This window comes from Oratosquilla oratoria, unplaced genomic scaffold (genome assembly GCF_046742065.1).
Source record: "Oratosquilla oratoria isolate Oo_2021 unplaced genomic scaffold, ASM4674206v1 SCAFFOLD57, whole genome shotgun sequence".
NCBI lineage: Eukaryota > Metazoa > Arthropoda > Malacostraca > Stomatopoda > Squillidae > Oratosquilla > Oratosquilla oratoria.
In genome coordinates, this window is record NW_027467721.1 from 975,171 (window position 1) to 993,739 (window position 18,569).

Genomic DNA, 18,569 nt, shown 5'->3' on the forward strand with positions numbered 1-18,569 from the left:
CATACATTAAAAGTCTTCTGGTTGGAAAACTCCCAGGCCCTGTTATGCCTTTGCTGTCTTTTCTTTCTTTTTTTTAAGTAATGTCCCCTTTAAGGCTACAGAGAGTAGGATGCCTAGTCCTATCCCTATACCATTTTTGTTACCTTCTATGGCTCTTGTGGGAACACTCGGTGGCGGTATTTGTTCTCCCTTACCTAGGGTTTGGCAAAAAAAAGATATGAATATTCAAAGAAGTGGTACAGGACATGCATAACGGAGGGACAGATGCAGTATAATAAAGTAGCATGATTTCTCTTTGAATAAAGAGTTCCTCTATCAGACAAAATAATCTGTGGCTCTGATCCATAGGAGCACCCCATATAGACTCTGAAGTATCAGCTGCATGTTACTGAGCAGCTTTTAACCCCGCAATAAAATGTAAATAAATACAAGTGGTAGGAAAAGGAGAGCAGTCCCTAATTGTTGGCTCCCCTTGGGTGAAAAAGTGTGATAAATACAGATTTAATTAATAGATATTCTGGGCCCAGTCCAGAGACCAAATATCAGCCCCTCAAGGATACATCTGATGGAAGTGAAGAGATCAACAGGTTTTGAAAATGGACAGCTTGGCTGTCCATCTTGCATAACCCCCACATGCAGGTACCATCATTGGTCCCACATTCCTGATACAGTGGCATATTTTTACAACCAAGATACAAATGGATGGTACAATTACTTGAGTACCGTCAAGCTCAAGGAATAAGAAACTAAAATTTCCAATTTTATAAAGACCTTTATTCAGTTTTCAATGCAGCTCCAACCAGAGGTACTTGCTAAAGAGACCAACTCTTCAGCTACCCATCTAAACTTCAACTACCCAGAGATCTGAGCTATATGGGAAAGTTTTATGGAACGTTTGGACCCATGAGGAAGATTCATTTGGTGATCACTTAATAGTCACTAAAAGAGTGCTACTATGTCACATTTAACCTTTCACACTGTTATACTCTTTTAAAATATCTAAATTAGAACTTCAGTAAAATCTCTGTGGTTCTTATGACACCAAGATGTATAGCATCCTAATTGGAGGTAATACTTAAAAGACTGACAAAACAGGAAGACAATAACCAGCAAGTGGACAGATAGTTCTCTCCAACAGGTTCATACACAATGAATATCCTACAACCTAATCCAAGTCAGTGACCGAATTCCCTTTTTCCAACAATATTCTACCTTTCGGACTCTTTGCACCACATTAGAAATGTGATACTTAAAATTTCTTCACTGTGAAGATACATTTCTAGTCTTGTATACACAAACTAAGGTGTCACTTACTCTATACACTGAGGACACTCCACTTGTATCATAATTTATATACTATTCATAAGCAAAATCTAACTAGTCTCATATTACCAAAGTAATTCACTTCCACAACTATTGAGCATTTTCTTGGATAAATCAAATTATGTCTATCACTCCCAAGGGCAGTGTTGCTCTTTTTTGTGTAACTAAAAGCTGTATTCTGCATCACTTAAGAGCTATGTTTTTATTCTTTCTTATTTATATATGAAGTTAATTAAACCCTTTCAAATTCTAAATTTAGATTTGATTAAAAGTTTCCAAAACTATTTATCTTTAAAAAGTTGGATATTTTCAAAATCCTTTACATAGATATTTCTTGTTCTCAACCATACATGTTCCTAACCAAGTCTTCCCACTAAACTTCCTACAATATGCACCTTAGCTGCCCTCTATAAGGTTAGCTCCCTGAAAAATACCTATTTGTTTTTTCCATTTCAAATATGCTGGCTAAAAGACCTGCATGTACAAGTCAGTAGAAAGTGCGGGGAGCAAAGTTAAAGAGCAAAAGATGCACATTTTGTCAACGTGTTTCATTAACCACTTTGGTACGACGACACCTACACAGGCATCATGTGGCGCGAGTGGGTACAAGAGATGTCAATGTTGGCGTGTTGATTATATATATTTTGTAGTTGTACATAGAGTTACCCCTGGTTTCAGTTAACTGATTTGATTAGGTTTTCTGTGTAATACAGCAGTGACTACATTTTATAATGCAAGTAGTGTGATGCATCATTCATATGGTAGCCAATGCTGTGCACAAGAATTTAACTTACCGAAGTGGTTACGTACAAGGACAAAGTTTAAAAATCTTTAGTTCACATTAATCCATTGCAAACAATCATCTTTCATTTATCAAACCAAAACTAGCACTAACGCTAACTAGGGATTTAAACAAAAATCTAAAAATCAAAATCTACTCTACCTATGGTATGGATTAACTTATCTCCAAACACTCCAGAATGGATCTATAGAGTATAATTGCTGTTCATAGTAATATTGTTATCAGTACAATGAATTATTGGTGCAATATGGATTCTTGCTATGGCGTACATAACTTGTATTATCATTCATCAAGTTGCTACTTAATTACCATTCAACAATACACATTTTTATACAATTTCAAAACATTATGGCAAAATATAGTAATATCTTCAACTTGAAAAGGGTGATGAACATTATACAGAAATGAGCAATGTATCTTAATGCACTACCATGCTATGACAACCTTATTTTAGATGAAGTTGCTTAAAGTATCTCTTCTAGTCCATGTGGGTAACATACTTTGGTCAGGACAGCTCAAGTGCTGTCACTTCTGCACAATGAAATTCCAACTGCATTCACACCTCACACATCATGCATGCAGAACTAGTCATAGCAAACTTGAGTACAACTGTATGCTTGGTCTTCATCTTTTGACAAGAGTACAATTGCAAGATATAAAACAAAATTTACTACATGTTATGAACATTGAAAAGTTATATCAGTTACAGATCTTACAAAATTAAAAAAGTAACAACTGGAATGAGTTGAATTAATCAAAACACTTCATTCATGCCTTGCAACAGCTGTGTGCTTTAGAATTTTCAATTCATTCCAATAAAATCATCACAAATGAAACTTAATGAGAATCCATTACTAGAAGACATGGAAAAGTTTACTGTAGTAGAAGACAGGTGTGCAACAAAAGCCACAATTGTATGGGGTTAGGGTAGGGATAGCCTGCAGGTCTAAAATAGTCTCTTTTCATACGAGTGGAGATTGTGCACTGTTCCTTCACGCTGGGCTGACACTGTTCGCTTTTCAAACTTGAGTTCACCAGAATACATCATGGACCTGAAAAGAGAATTTACATTTGAGACCACTACCAATCACACTTCTGCTCATGGGATGGAGCAGTGACTATGAAGGCTACAAAGGCTGTTCCTACAGGTAGCCAGGCTCCACTCCTTTAGTCATACTGTGCATCTTTAGGCACAACAACTGAATGAAATCTATAGCAAGCTCTGGCGAACTTGGACCATCCTGTAGGTAAAAATCAACTATGAAGCCATGTTGTTTAGGCATGATAGAAAGCAGATATGGGAGCCAGTGGTGCACAAAGTAGGTCCTCGTTAACTCCAGAGCTTCACCAGCAGCATCCAACAACACAATTTGTAGTACAGAATAAATCAGAAATGAGAATGACAAAATTAGTTCTACTGCAAGATATGATCTTTTAGAAACTCCATGCACTCCCCAAGCTCTTTCCTTTACTACAAGAATGGATAAAAATATATTGTGGCTGGTAATGTAATAACGGAGATGGCCGAGCTGCTGGAAACTTACATGTGTTCCTGATGAGTGGATTCCTCCCTGCCAGTGCTCAACATGGTTCTAAAAGCAAAAACACATGTCAATGTGTGGTCGGGGAGGAAAGAACACAGGCAAGCAGACATGGACCATTCTAGCTTTATTTGAATAATACTTATGAAAAAATCCAATACTATATGTATATTCAATTTGAAATTTAGTATAACTAATCTAAAAGTCAAACAAGAACTTTATTCTTTCACCTCTCTTCCATCACTCTGAATTATGGGGGTGCTCAAAGCAACTAAAGAGATGGAAAGACCTACGAGATATTGGTCATACTATGTCCATATATCAGCTCCCCTTCCCATCACAATCCCTAAGCCACAAGTCACCATCATTTACTGTAAAAGCAGTTGTAACAGTCCTGAACCATGCAAAAATGTAGCCGTACTGACAACGCAATTTGAAATTAAAAAGTATTTTACTGTACTGGTGCAAAGAAAAAAGTATGTACATACTAACAGGGTTTCCCCCCTTTTTAATGAGAGTGACCAAGTTAAAGCAGACACCCATCCTACATCTGTTTCACTCGTTCAAAATCCATTCATCACCCCTCTCATCTTACCACCTTGTGGATGAAGTGTCATCCCGGTCTTTATCATACACTCAGGTTGAAGGCAATACAGTGATACAGAGCTTCCATAGTAGGGTACAATATCTTGGTTAACAGAATCCTCATTCTTCCAATGCACCCTTCCCTCATTTATCCAACTCATTTTTTTTTTTGTTTTTTTTCTCTCCAGTTCACTCCATTCATTTCCGTTTTCCAGGCCCATACACATCTTGTGTGTATATTTACCTAGTTGTATTATGCGGGAAGGGAGCTATGCTCATGGTGACCCATCTTTGTATCTTTCAGCATGAAGTTTTTTCTTAAAATCTTGAACAGTATTTGCACACACTGTTTCTTTGTCTAATTTGTTCCAGGTATCTATCACTGTGTGGGAAGCTATTTTTTTTTCCAGATCTATTCTGTAATTATCTTTTGAGTTTCTTTTTGTGTCCTCTAGTTTTTCCATTGTCCCATTTCAATAAATCATTCTTATCTAAAATTTCCATTCCTTTCATAATTCTATAGATAGTTAGTAGGTCTCCTCTTTCGCCTTCTTTGTTCCAGAGTTGGTAATTCTAATTTGGACAGTCTTTGTTCATATGTCAATTTGGAAAGAGTTGGTGCCAGTTTTGTTGTTGCTCTTTGTATTCTAATTTTTTATATTCTTTTTGGTACTGGGTGTCCATATTGTTACTGCGTACTCGAGTTTTGGTCTTATTAGTGTAGTTAAACAATTTTTATCGTTTCCTCATCCAAATAGACAAAAGCCACTTTTTTTTACCTCAATAAATTGTAGGTTTCTCCGACTATTGTATTAATGTGTTTGTCATGTCTTTGCTGATCATCAATCCCAGGTCTTTTTCAGAGTTTACTTTTTTTACCTTTTCTTTACCAATTTCATAATCTCTCTATATTCTGTTTTTACTTTTTCCAAATTCCATTATACTACATTTCTTGATATTGAATTTCATTTCCCACTTTTGAGTCCATTTCCAGATCTTGTCCAAGTCTTGTTGTAACGAGTTGCAATCCTCCTCCTTTCTTACTTTTAGTATTTTTGCATAGTCTGCAAAGAAATTCATATAACACTACTCCTTCATCCATGTCATTTATGTATATGGCAAACATGATCGGGGCCAGTACTGATCCCTGCAGGACACCACTTACCATTTCTTCCCAATTTGAGAATTTATCTCTAATTACTACTCTCATTTTCCTCCCAGTCAGGAAGTCTTTCATCCATTCCAATAATTTTCCTCTGATGCCATCTATTGACTATTTTCCTTATTAGTTTCTTGTGTGGTACCTTATGAAATGCCTTTTGTAGGTCCAGAAAGGCACAGTCTGCCCAACCATCTCTCTCTTGTATTATATCTATTAATCTCAAGTAGAAGCAGATCAAGTTTGTTGTACATGATCTTTCTTGTCCGAATCTAAATTGATTTGGATTCAGTATAGTTTTTTCTTCCAAATGTTTAACCCATCTATTTTTAATTACCTTTATGTGTGTGTGTGTGTGTATTTACCTAGTTATATTTTACGAGAAGGGGAGCCATGCTCGTGGTGTCCCATCTTCATATCTCATTTTATCTAGACTATTTTTAAATTCGTGTATTGTTTTTGCACACACTACATTCTCATCTAACTTGTTCCAAATGTCTATTACCCTGTGAGGAAAGCGGTTCATTTTCAGGTCTCTTCTATAACTCTCTTGATTTTCTTTCCGTGTCCTCTTGTATCTCTACCATCCCATTTTATTAGATCCTCTCTATCAATAGTTTCTATGCCTTTCATGATTCTATAAATAGTTATCTCTCTCTTCTTTGCTCTAATGTCTGTAGCTCAAGTTTTGCTAATCTCTCTTCATATGATAGTTCCGAGAGTGTTGGTGCCAATTTTGTAACTGCTCTTTGTATTCTTTCAACTTTTGTTATACATGTCGTTGCTGCATACTCCAATCTTGGTCTTATCAAAGTGACTGGTATTTTCTTCACCATTTCTTCATCCAGGTATGTAAATGCCACTTTGTTCTTATTAAATTATAAATTTCTCAAAAAAATCTTGTTTATATGTTTCTCAGGGGATATATTATTCATAACAATGACTCCCAGGTCCTTCTCTTTTTCTACTTTATTAATTTCTTCTTCTCCCAATTTATATGATCCCACTATTCTTTTTTTGCTTCTTCCAAATTCCATTATATTACACTTCTTAATATTGAATTCCATCTCCCACTTATTACTCCATTCCCATACTTTATTGAGATTACTCTGCAGTGACTCAAAATCTTCTAGTGTTCACTTTTTTCAACAATTTTGCATTGTCTGCAAAGAAGCTCATATAGCTTTCAATTCCTTTATCCATATCATTAATAAATATAGCAAACATTATTGGAGCTAGAACTGTTCCTTGTGGAACTCCACTAATCACTTCATCCCAATTAGAGTGTTTGTCTCTTATCACCACTCATTTTTCTTTCATGCAAGAAGTCTTCCATCCACTTCAGCAATTTGCCCTGTATTCCTCCTGCACTTTCTAATTTATTTAGCAATTTATGTGGTACCTTATCAAAAGCTTTTTTTAGGTCTAGAAATGCACAATCTGCCCATCCATCTCTTTCTTGTATTACATCTATTAGTCTTGAATAGAAACACATTAAGTTTGTGATGCATGATCGTCCTTGTCTAAACCCAAATTGCATTGGATTTAGTATGTTGTTTTTTTCCAGATGGCTTATCCATCTAGTTTTGATCATTCTTTCACAAATTTTAGCTATCGAACTTGTAAGGGAGACCAGTCTATAGTTAGTAGGGTCTTCCTTGTTTCCCCCTTTATATATTGGTACTATATTTGCTCTTTTCCAATCTTCTGGAACTTTTCCTTCTTTCACTGAACTGCTTATTAGGCTATGTATTTTGTTAGTTCATTCCTGCATTCTCTCAAAATCCAGTTTGCCATTTCATCTGGTCCATGCGATTTTCTGACATCGAGGTTACTCAAGTGATTCATTATTTCATTCCTTGTTATTTCTATCTCTTTCATAGGGGGAGCTTTCTCCTCCCACTTGATATATCTAAGTTGTATGTTCTCCCTCGTAAACACAGATTTAAAATGTTTGCTCATAATTTCTGCCATTTCTATTTCCTCTGTATTCAACTCCTCCTTGTTGTAGTGTCTCTAATTCTTGTTTGTTTTTCAGTTTGTTTACAAATCTATAAAATTGTTTTGGTTGATCTTTACATTTTTCTATGACATCTTTTTTGTATTTTCTCTTTCTTCTCAGCACACTTGTAAATATTAATTTCTATAGTTAGTATATATATTCCATTTTTCAGGTCTTTAGTATTTTTTCCATTCTATCCAAACTTTATCCCTTTTGTCTTTTAACTCCCTACATCTTTTGTTGTACCAACACTTTACATATCCTTTTTCTTGTTTTTGTATTGGAACATACTTTTCCACTCCTTTATATATTTTTGTCAAAATAGTCCATTTCTCTTCTGCTGTTGTTTCCTCTTTGTGTATCCTTTCCCGGTATACTTTTTGAAAGAATTCTCTTATTTTATATTAAAAAAAAAAAAAAAATCTTCCCTTTCTATATGGTTCGTTTTTTTTTTTTCATGTATTTTTCCTCATTTAGTTCCAGTTCAACCAATATATGGTCACTTTCATTGTTCTTATTAATTTTTTCCAGAGTTCCAATCTTTGCCATCAATCAGACATATGTGTGTGTGTTTGTGTGTGTGTATGTTTTTACCAAGTTGTATTTTGCGGGAGAAGAGTGCTCATAGTGACCCGCAATTGTATCTTTCCGAATCCAGTTCTTTCTTAGTCATGTTTAATTTAACACTCGTTGTTTTCTCTTTCAATTTATTCCATGTACAGTATCTATTACTCTGTGTGGAAAGCTGTTCTTTTTCAAATCTCTTCTGTAACTGTCCTTAAGGTTTCTTCTTGTGTACTACCGTGTTTCTTATGTCCCATTTAAGTAGATCATCCCTATCAAGGATTTCCATCCCTTTCATAATTCTGTAGATGGTTATCAAATTGCCTCTCTCTCTTCTTTGCTCCAGAGTTAATAAGTTTAGTTTGTCCAATCTTTGTATGGCAACTTGCTAAGTGTTGGTGCCACCTTTGTCAATGCTCTTTGAATTCTTTCTAGTTTGTTTTTTATTGTACTGGGTGTCCATAGTGACACTGAATATTCTAATTTTGGTCTTATCAGCATAACTAGTATTCTCTTTACCATTTTCTCATCCATGTAGTCAAAGGCCACTTTCATTGATCTTAATAAATGGTAGGTTTCTCCAACTATTTTGTTTACAGGTTTGTCTGGTGTCATGTCGTTTGAGATAATTACTCCTAAGTCTCTTTCTGAGTTTACTTTTTTAACTTCCTTTGTTCCAATTTTGTACTGACTGGATATTCTATTTTTACTTTTTCCAAATTCCATTATACTACATTTCTTATTGTTGAAATTCACTTCATTCCTTTTACTCCATTCCCAGACTTTGTCCAGATCTTCTTGAAAAGATTTGCAATCTTCTTTACTTACTCACTTCAATAGTTTCGCATCATCTGCAAAGAAGTTTATGTAACATTCAATTCTTTCATCCATGTCGTTTATATAAACAGCAAACATTATCGGATCCAACACTGAGCCTTGGGGAACTCCACTTATCACTTTACCCAATTTGGGTGGATGTGCTGGCTTTGAGTGAAACTAAAAAGAAAGGGAGGGGCTAGTGTGAGTTTGGGAGTGTAGTCGGGAGGTTCTCGGGAGTGAAGAGGGGAGGAGGGAGAGAAGGGGTGGCTATACTAGTAAGTGAAGAGATTGGTAAATGTGTAGTGGAGTGGAAGGAGGTTTCTTCAAGGTTGATGTGGATGAAGGTGAAGCTGGTGAAGATGGTGTGTGGAACAAGGAGGGTGGGAGGAAATAGAAGGAAGGGTAGTGAGTGGTGGGATGAGGAAGCAAAGAAGGGTGTAGAAAAGAAGCAAGCTTTCATAGATTGGCTACAAATTAGGATGAAGGAATTGTATGAGATGTACAAAGTAAAGAAGGGAAGTTAAGCATAAGATAAAGGGAGCAAAGAGGAGAGCAGATGTAAAATGGGGAAAGAGTATGACAGAAAATTTTTAAAGTAATAAAAAGATGTTTTGGAAAGAAATTAAAAGAGTAAAAGGAGGCGAATCAAGTAGAGAAGAAAAAGTAAAAGGTGCAGATGGAGAGATGATAATGGAAGAGAAGGTAGTGAGAGGAAGGTGGGCAGAGTATTTTAGGGAGCTGCTAAATGTGAAGGAGGATAGGGAGGGAAAGGTAGTTGCAGTGGGAAGTACTAAGAAAATGACCGTGATGAGTGAGGAAAATGGAGGAGAAATAGGGAAGGATGAAGTGAAAGCAGCTGTTAAGATGATGAGAGCAGGTAAGGCACCTGGGTTGGATGGATGCCATGCAGAATGTCTGAAGAAAGGAGGTACAGTTATGGTGGACTGGCTGGTGAGGTTATTAAATGTTTGTTGAAGAGAGGGTAGAGTGTTGGAGGACTGGAGGAGTGCCCGCATTGTTCTGCTTTACAAAGAAAAGGGGGACAAGTGCGAGTGTAGTAGTTACAGAGGGATCAGCTTGAGTGTAGTTGGGAAGGCTTATGGGGGGGGGGGTCTTGATTGAGAGGATTAGGAGAGGAACAGAGGGAGTAATTGGTGAGGAACAGTGTGGTTTTAGGAAAGGTAGGGGATGTGTAGATCAGATTTTTGTGGTAAGACAGATATGTGAGAAAGCTATAGGAAAAGGTACGGACGTTTTATGGGCTTTTATTAAATTTGGAAAAGGCTTACAAGGTAGACAGGAAGTCACTGGGAGATACAGCAGATATATGGGATAGGAGGAAAGCTGTTAAGAGCAGTCAAGAGTTTTTACGACAGTAGTAGAGCTTGTGTTAGGATTTGAAATGAAGAGAGTGAATGGTTTAAGGTAAAGGTGGGACTTCGTCAGGGATGTGTTAAGTTGCCCTGGCTATTCAATCTATACATGGATGGGGTGGTGCGAGAGGTGAATGAAAGGGTGGTGGGTCAGGGGTTGGAGATGGTTAAAGAAAATGGAGAAAAGTGAGAGGTGAGCCAGTTGTTGTTTGCTGATGACACTGCACTTATAGCAGGATCAGAGGAGGGATTGAGGAAGTTAATGACAGAGTTTGAGGAGTGTGAAAGAAGGAACCTGAAGATAAATGTGGGCAAAAGTAAGGTGATGACATGTACAAGGGGAGAGAGTGACAGTAGGCTGGAAGTGAGCATTATGATAGACTGGAGGAAGTGAATAGTTTTAGATACTTGGGTGCGAAGGTGGTAGGAAAGGGAGGAGTGAGGGTGCAGGTAGAGTGTAGATTGAGAGAAGCGAGTAAATGCCTTGGTGGATTAAAAAGTGTAATGAGAAATAGACATCTGGGAATGGATGCTATGAGGAGGTTATATGAAGGAGTGATTGTGCTGACTGCATTGTACAGGGCAGAACATGGAACATAAGAGAGGAAGAGAGAAGGAGTTTGAATGTGTTTGAGATGAGGTGTCTGAGAAGTATGATAGGGGTTACTAGGTTGGATAGGGTGAGAAATGAGGCGAGGAGGAGAACAGGGGTGGAAAGGGAGTTGGAAGATAGGGTTGATGAAAGACTATTGGGATGGTTTGGACACATGGAAAGAATGAGTGAAGAAAGATTAGTAAACGAAGTGTAGAAGGCAGAGGTGGAAGGAGTGAATATGAGGGGCATCCTAGGATGAGATGGATAGATGGGGTAATTGGGGCATTACAAAAGAGAGGAATGACTGTGGAGGAAGGATGGGAGAGGACAGAAGATAGGGGTAAATGGAGAAGGGTTGTGTATGGATGATGCTGTGATGCATTAGGGGGAGTGGGTGGGGGATGAGGGGTGAGAAAGTATGAGAAATAATTTGACGCAGCTCGAAGGGATTTCTCCCCGTCTTCTCCTTTTGTGCATGAGAGGACAGAGAGGGAGGGTTGCCGAATTAATGAAGCAGCCTTGCTGTGGATGTGCTGTGTCTTGCGACACTGTTTCTGACCCAGGGCAGTGGACAGGATGCAGGGATGACCCGTCATCCAGGAGGTGCCAAGATGAGAGGGAGGGAGGAGGGTGGACGAGAGTGGAATATGTAGGGGATGGAATGGGTGGGAGTGGTTTCTATGCCTTTTTCTTTTTTGGTTATCCCCCATGTAAAGGGGAAAAAAGCCTTTGGTATATGATGTATTTTTTTTCTGTTACCATTATTTCTTTCATTTTTGGGGATCCTTCTTGGTGACCATCATCCCACATTTGTGAGCTTTCAATTGTAAAGACAGACTTATAAGGTCTGGTCATTACTTCAGCCATTTCTACATCTTCTGTGTATTCTTTATTTCTTTCACACAGTTTCAATATTTCATGTTAGCTTATTTACATATCTGTAAAATAGTTTAGGTTGATCTTTCATTTTGCTATTATATCTTTTTCATATTTTTTTCCTCTTTGCGTATGTCTACGTATTCATTTCTCAGTTTTGATGCATGTTTGCCATTTAGTCACTTTTTTGTCTTTTCCATCTTTTCCAAGCTGTCTCCTCCATCTTTAGCATCGCTACACTTTTTATTATACCAGCACTTTATGTGCTCCCTTTTCTGTTTCTGCTTAGGCACATGTTTATCTGTTCCCTCCTTATACATTTCTTTAAAAAAATTCTATTTCTCTTCCACCTTTGTTTCATCATTTGCAAGTTTTTCAAAACAAGCATTCTGAATTTTTTTTTTTCCTAAGTTTTACAATGTCAGTTTTGTTGTACATTAATCTTCCTTCTCTGTTTCTCATTCCTTCTCACATTTTGTTCCTTAAGCTCAATCTCTATTAGTATGTGGTCACTCTTTCCAATTGGTGTTTTATAGTTTATTTCTTCCACATTTTCAGGTTCAGAGGAGAATATCAAATCTAGTCTTTCTACTTTTCATACTGTTATTTTCAACTTTGTGATTAATTCCAAATTGTCTTTTCCTTCTGTTGCCTTTATTACATTTAGGTCCTTTCTAGTCAATAGCATGACTCCTCCCCCGTTTGTCCATCCTATTTTTTGACCAAAGGTAAAACCTTCTCCCACCATACTTGATTGTATAGGACCTTTCAGTTTTGTCTCCACAATTTCAATTATGTCAGGTTTCTCTATTGACAAATAGTCATTCAATTCATTTATTCCTGAAATCATACACACATATACCAAAGGCCTTTTTCCCCTTACATGGGGGGTAGCCAAAAAGAAAAAGGCATAGAAATCACTCCCATTTCATTTCCCATATATTCCACTCCCCTCCACCCTCCTTCCTATCTTGGCACCTCCTGGATGACGGGTCATCCCTGCATCCTGTCCACTGCCCCGAGTCAGAAGAGAAGCAGTGTCACAAGACACAGCAAGGCCGCTTCATAAATCCGGCGACCCCCCCCCCTCTCCTTCCCCTCATGCAGGAAAGGAGAAGACGGGGAGAAATCCCTTCGGGCTGCGTCAAATTTTTTCTCATACATACTGCCTCACCCCCCCATCCCCCACCCACTCCCCCTTATGCAACACAGCCTCATCTACACACAACCCTTCTCCATTCACCCCTATCTTCTGTCCTCTCCCGTCCTTCCTCAACAGACATTCCTCTCTTTTGTAAAGCCCCTTTCACCCCATCCATCCATCTCATCCTAGGACGCTCCCTCATATTCATTCCTTCCACCTTCGCCTTCCACACTTCTTTTACTAATCTTTCTTCACTCATTCTTTCCATGTGTCTAAACCATCCTAATACTCTTTCATCAACCCTATCTCCCAGCTCCCTTTCCACCCCTCTTCTCCTAACCTCCTCATTTCTCACTATCTAGTCTAGTAACCCCTATCATACTTCTCAGACATTTCATCTCAAACACATTCAAACTCCTCCTCTCTTTCTCGCTCATGTTCCATGTTTCTGCCCTGTATATTGCTGTTGGCACAATCACTCCTTCATATAACCTCCTCTTAGCATCCATTCCCAGATGTCTATTTCTCATTACACTTTTTAATCCACCAAAGCATTTACTCGCTTCTCTCAATCTAATTTCTACCTTCACCCCCACTCCCTTTCCTGTCACATTCGCACCCAAGTATCTGAAACTATTCACTTCCTCCAGTTTCTCACCCTTAATGCTCACTTCCAGCCTACTGTCACTCTCTCCCCTTGTACATGTCATCACCTTACTTTTGCCCACATTTATCTTCAGGTTCCTTCTTTCACACACCTTCTCGAACTGTCACTAACTTCCTCAATCCCTCCTCTGATCCTGCTACAAGTGCAGTGTCATTAGCAAACAACAGCTGGCTCACCTCCCACTTTTCTACGTTTTCTTTAATCATCTCCAACCCCTGACCCACTACCCTTTCATTCACCTCTTGCACCACCCCATCCCTGTAAAGATTGAACAGCCAGGGCGACACAACACACCCCTGACGAAGTCCCACCATTCACTCTCCATTCACTCTCTCCATTTCTAATCCTAATACAAGCTCTACTACTCTCATAAAAACTTTTGACTGCTCTTAACAGCTTTCCTCCTATCCCATATATCTGCAGTACCTCCCAGTGACTTCCTGTCTACCCTGTCATAAGCCTTTTCCAGATCCATAAAAGCCTAAAAAACATCCTTACCTTTTCCAATAGCTTTTTCACATTTCTGTCTTACCACAAAAATCTGATCTACACATCCCCTACCTTTCCTAAAACCACACTATTCCTCACCAATTACTCCCTCTGTTCCTCTCCTAATCCTCTCAATTAAGACCCTCCCATAAGCCTTCCCAACTACACTCAAGCTGATCCCTCTGTAACTACTACACTCACACTTGTCCCCCTTTCCTTTGTAAAGCAGAACAATGCAGGCACTCCTCCAGCACTCTACCCTCCCTTAAACAAACATTAAATAACCTCACCAGCCAGTCCACCATAACTGTACCTCCTTCAGACATTCTGCATGGCATCCATCCAGACCAGGTGCCTTACCTGCTCTCATCATCTTAATAGATGCTTTCACTTCATCCTTCCCTATTTCCCCTTCATTTTCTTCATTCACCACGGTCATTTTCTTAGTACTTCCCACTGCAACTACCTTTCCCTCCCTATCCTCCTTCACATTTAGCAGCTCCCTAAAATACTCTGCCCACCTTCCTCTCACTACCTTCTCTTCCATTATCATCTCTCCATCTGCACCTTTTACCTTTTCTTCTCTACTTGATTCGCCTCCTCTTCCTCTTTTAACTTCCTTCCAAAACATCTTTTTATTACTTTCAAAATTTTCTGTCATACTCTTTCCCCATTTCACATCTCTTTACTTTGTACCTCTCATACAATTCCCTCGTCCTAATTTGTAGTCAATCTATGAATACCTGCTTCTTCTCTTCTACACCCTTTTTTGCTTCCTCATCCCACCACTCACTACCCTTCCTTCTATTTCCTCCCGCCCTCCTTGTTCCACACACCATCTTTGCACACCTTATGACTCCCTCCTTGAACCATCCCCATTCCTCCTCCACTCCTAGTTCTACTCTCTCCCACTCCTCTCTCAACTTCTTATACTCATTCTCCTTTTTTCCTCATTTAAGCAGTTCACTCTAAGTACCTCCCTACTTTCTGCCCTTTTCCTCTTTCTCCATCTATCCTCCACTCTCAACTTACCTTCCACCAGGAAATGATCTGATATTCCCCCACTCTCTCCCCTTAGAACATGTACATCCTTAACTCTTCCTACCATACTCCTGGTCACCACTATATAGTCCATTAACGCTCTACCTGCCACCCTTCCATCCACCACCCTCTCCCATGTGTACTTATGCTTGACTTTCTTCTTAAACACTGTATTTGCTATCATCAACTCTCAAGACACATCTCCACCATCAATTCTCCACTACGATTTTTACCTGGAACTCCATACTTCCCAATCACTCCGTCAATTGGTTCATTTCCTACCCTAGCATTTAGGTCTCCGAATACTACATTTACATTTCTCCCTAATCCCTCTATGCACTCATTTATATCTACCCAAAAAGCCTACCTTTCCTCTACCTTCACCTTCATCCACATCAACCTTGATGACACCTTCCACTCCACTACCCGCTTATCTCGTCACTTACTAGTATAGCCACCCCTTCTCTCCCTCGTCCCCTCTTCACTCCTGAGTACCTCCCAGCTACACTCCCAATCTCACAGTTGCCCTTTCCTTTCCTTTTAGCTTCACTCAAGGCCAATACATCCATCTTCTTTCTCACAAACATACTGCCTATCTCTTCCCTTTTACTCTCATCTAAAATCATACTGTCCACATTTGCATATGGGGACCTCCATGCTGAAGGTTGATTGATTTATGGAATTTTTGGCTCGAAGGCCAAGCGCCGGAGCCAGTAGGCCTTTCAGCGCATATTTATCTTTTAGATTAAAAAAAATAATAACAAAAAAATAAATAAAATAAAAATAAAATTCAAGTACATACATACATATACCAAGGCTTTTTCCCCCTTACAAGGGGGATAGCCAAAAAGAAAAAGGCATAAAATCATTCCCACCCATTCCATCCCTGAATACACTCCACACCCCTCCACCCTCTCTCTCATCTTAGCACCTCCTGAATGACGGGTCATCCCTGCACCTTGTCCACTGCCCTGGGTCAGAAGCAGTGTCGCAAGACACAGCACATCCACAGCAAGGCCGCTTCATTAGATCGGCGACCCCCCCTCTCCGTCCCTCCATTGCATAAAATGAGAGGACGGGGAGAAATCCCTTCGGGCTGCGTCAAATTTTGCTCACACATACTACCTCACCCCCCATCCACCCGCCCATTCCAGCTCATGCTATCACATCATCCTTTAAGGGACCGTCAGGTTGCTTTATAAGGGAGCATGTTCTAAAACTTTTTTAATCTCTTTGATGAACTTAGGTATAATTACCATTTACATTTGTCTATAATTCCCCAGGGTATTGTATTCCTCACATGTATATATAAAGTGTAGTGAAGATATAATGAAGTGATAATGAAGTTTAATGAAGCTGTAATTAATCATATGGAAATCCTTCCACATAATTAAGCTTGGTATATATTGCAAGCTTAGATTCTGGGGAATATAAGTTATATTGTACATTTGACCAAACTTATACCTCTGATTTTTTGTGAATTTTCTTTTCTGAACATTTCAAAGATGCTCCAAATTCAGGTTTCATAAATAGAAAAAAATAAAAAAAATAAAAAAAATTATTTTTTAATATAGGAAATGAAGAGCATAATTTTATCTTTAAAATGAAACAAAAATGACAAAAATCCATCAATAACAACCAAAGAAATAACAACAGAAAGAACAAAAACATTAAATGTACAGGAGAAGGCATTTAAATTTTGCGCGCCATTTTTAAAAGGCGCCAGCCCCATAGTCCCCGCTTTTGGTCACTTTATCACTTTGTCTTTTCACTTTTTTTTCCTCCTCTCGTTTCTTGTCTCTTCTTTCGAGGGCAGACTTGTGAATTCGAGTGTAAGGTTCTCCAAGAAGAGGAACAACAAATCCTTCTTTGTAACCAACATTGTAGTCCAGGATCGCTTGGGCGACACTGTACTCAAGAATGTTTTTGTTGGCATTCTTATATTTTGAACAATAACACCAGATTCTTGAATGCAGATGTTCATTTGGATTTTGGGTTTTTCCCAGCAGACATGCAGATAAAAGCTTGGTTGATGTTGATCTATTGTATTCAGCCCAAACCAACTGACGAAGTTCCGATGGCAGTATGAAGCTTACTTTCATACTTTTGTGGGACGGTATCTGCTCGTTCCTTGCTATTGCTTTTTGGTAAAAGCAATAACTGTCAGGTGTCTTGGGGCACAACTGATGTTGTGGGTTAGCATCAGACGATGAGCAGTGAAGAAATGATGCCCTAATGTCCCTTCTCATCTCATCCACTGTTCCTCCAACATGACGTCTAATCGCAGCAGTATAGTACTTCTGTAGTTTACCAATTACAAAATCTGTCAATTTTCCTTTCCCTCCCATCACTTTCATTCTTCTAATTTTTCCTGTTTTTGTTTTGTTTTGTTTTACTACTTGATCTCTTACTCTTCGAAGTGCTGTGCCAAGTCTCTTTCCCACATGATTTATACACTCACCTTTTTTTACTTTAATTCCATTGTATGGTCCTTTTCCATCATTCATATTGCACACAGCATTATAGGCAGAACTGTCCCCATCAGATATAAATACACTATACCTTACATTATTGTCCAAACTCCTACTAAATAAATTCTCAGCTGCTTTAGCTTCCATACCTCCCGAAGTTCCTTTATAGTTTTCCATACATACCTCTTCATGATTTTTCGCCCATTCATCATACTCTTCCTGACTCACTTTTCCTCGTTTCAAACTGTTTTGTTTCTTTACACATAGTTCACAAAATTTACTCACCACCTCGTAATCTAAAACACAAGCAGTTTCAGCGTCGATGACAGCACCAACAGCAAGCCTACTCGTGTGACCTCGTTTTTGCCAAGATCCATCAAACATTACTTTCATGTCATAAATTCCATGTTCATCACATACATAATGTTGTTTTGCTGCTTCAACACTCTTTTTCAATATTTCCTTTGCCTTTGCTTTTGTTTTATTAATTGCAATTGACTGAAAATTTACATAATTGCTATACAGAGGCTTCATACTCATGTTCTCAGTCAATTTGTGAAACCCTGCATAGCCTAAACCTACATTCATTGTATTATACACTAAGGCGTTCGTCACTGGAGTGTCTTTCACTTCTGAATCACCACACTTTTGGCCACACTCTGCACACTCTAAGTCAATTTTATAATCCATGTATTTATTTATAAAACTGACTTTTAGTTTCCCATAGCACTTACAGCACGCAACATGTGTGAATAATTGTTTTAGGTAACTTTTTTTCAAAATCAAGTTTTCGTCATCAACTGTGGTCTTCTCTGATGGTTGTAACGCATAGTATACCTCCAGTTTCCTCTTCTTAGCAGATGAAGAGTGAGGTGCGGGTTCAACTTGTGGTGGGGGTGGAGTAAAGTGGGAGGGGCCGCTCGCTCGTGAACTACTACTACAAGGTTGGATGCTGTCCTCTTCGTTTGTTTTTTCCCCTTCTTGTTTCTTCGTCCTGCATGCAACGGCCTTTGCTGCATTCTTCCTCCTTGCTCGCTGGCTTTTCGTTAATCTTGCCATGATTACCGCAAGAAATTAAAAGCGAGGAATCAAAAGTATGACGCACAGTGAGAGCTTCA

At 38.7% G+C, this 18,569-nt stretch overlaps 1 protein-coding gene across 1 annotated transcript in view; it reads right to left on the reverse strand.

Annotated features, from left to right (window-relative positions):
* Positions 1-752: 752 nt before the first annotated feature.
* The window catches only part of LOC143023750 (inosine-5'-monophosphate dehydrogenase 1-like), a 155,049-nt gene continuing 137,232 nt past the window's right edge, over positions 753-18,569 (reverse strand). The window contains exons 7-8 of the mRNA XM_076182355.1: positions 3,670-3,717; positions 753-3,177 (exon numbers count right to left, since the gene is read on the reverse strand). Of these exons, the coding sequence (XP_076038470.1) occupies positions 3,072-3,177; positions 3,670-3,717 (154 nt within the window). The 3' untranslated portion in view covers positions 753-3,071. The remainder of the gene's footprint in view (positions 3,178-3,669; positions 3,718-18,569) is intronic.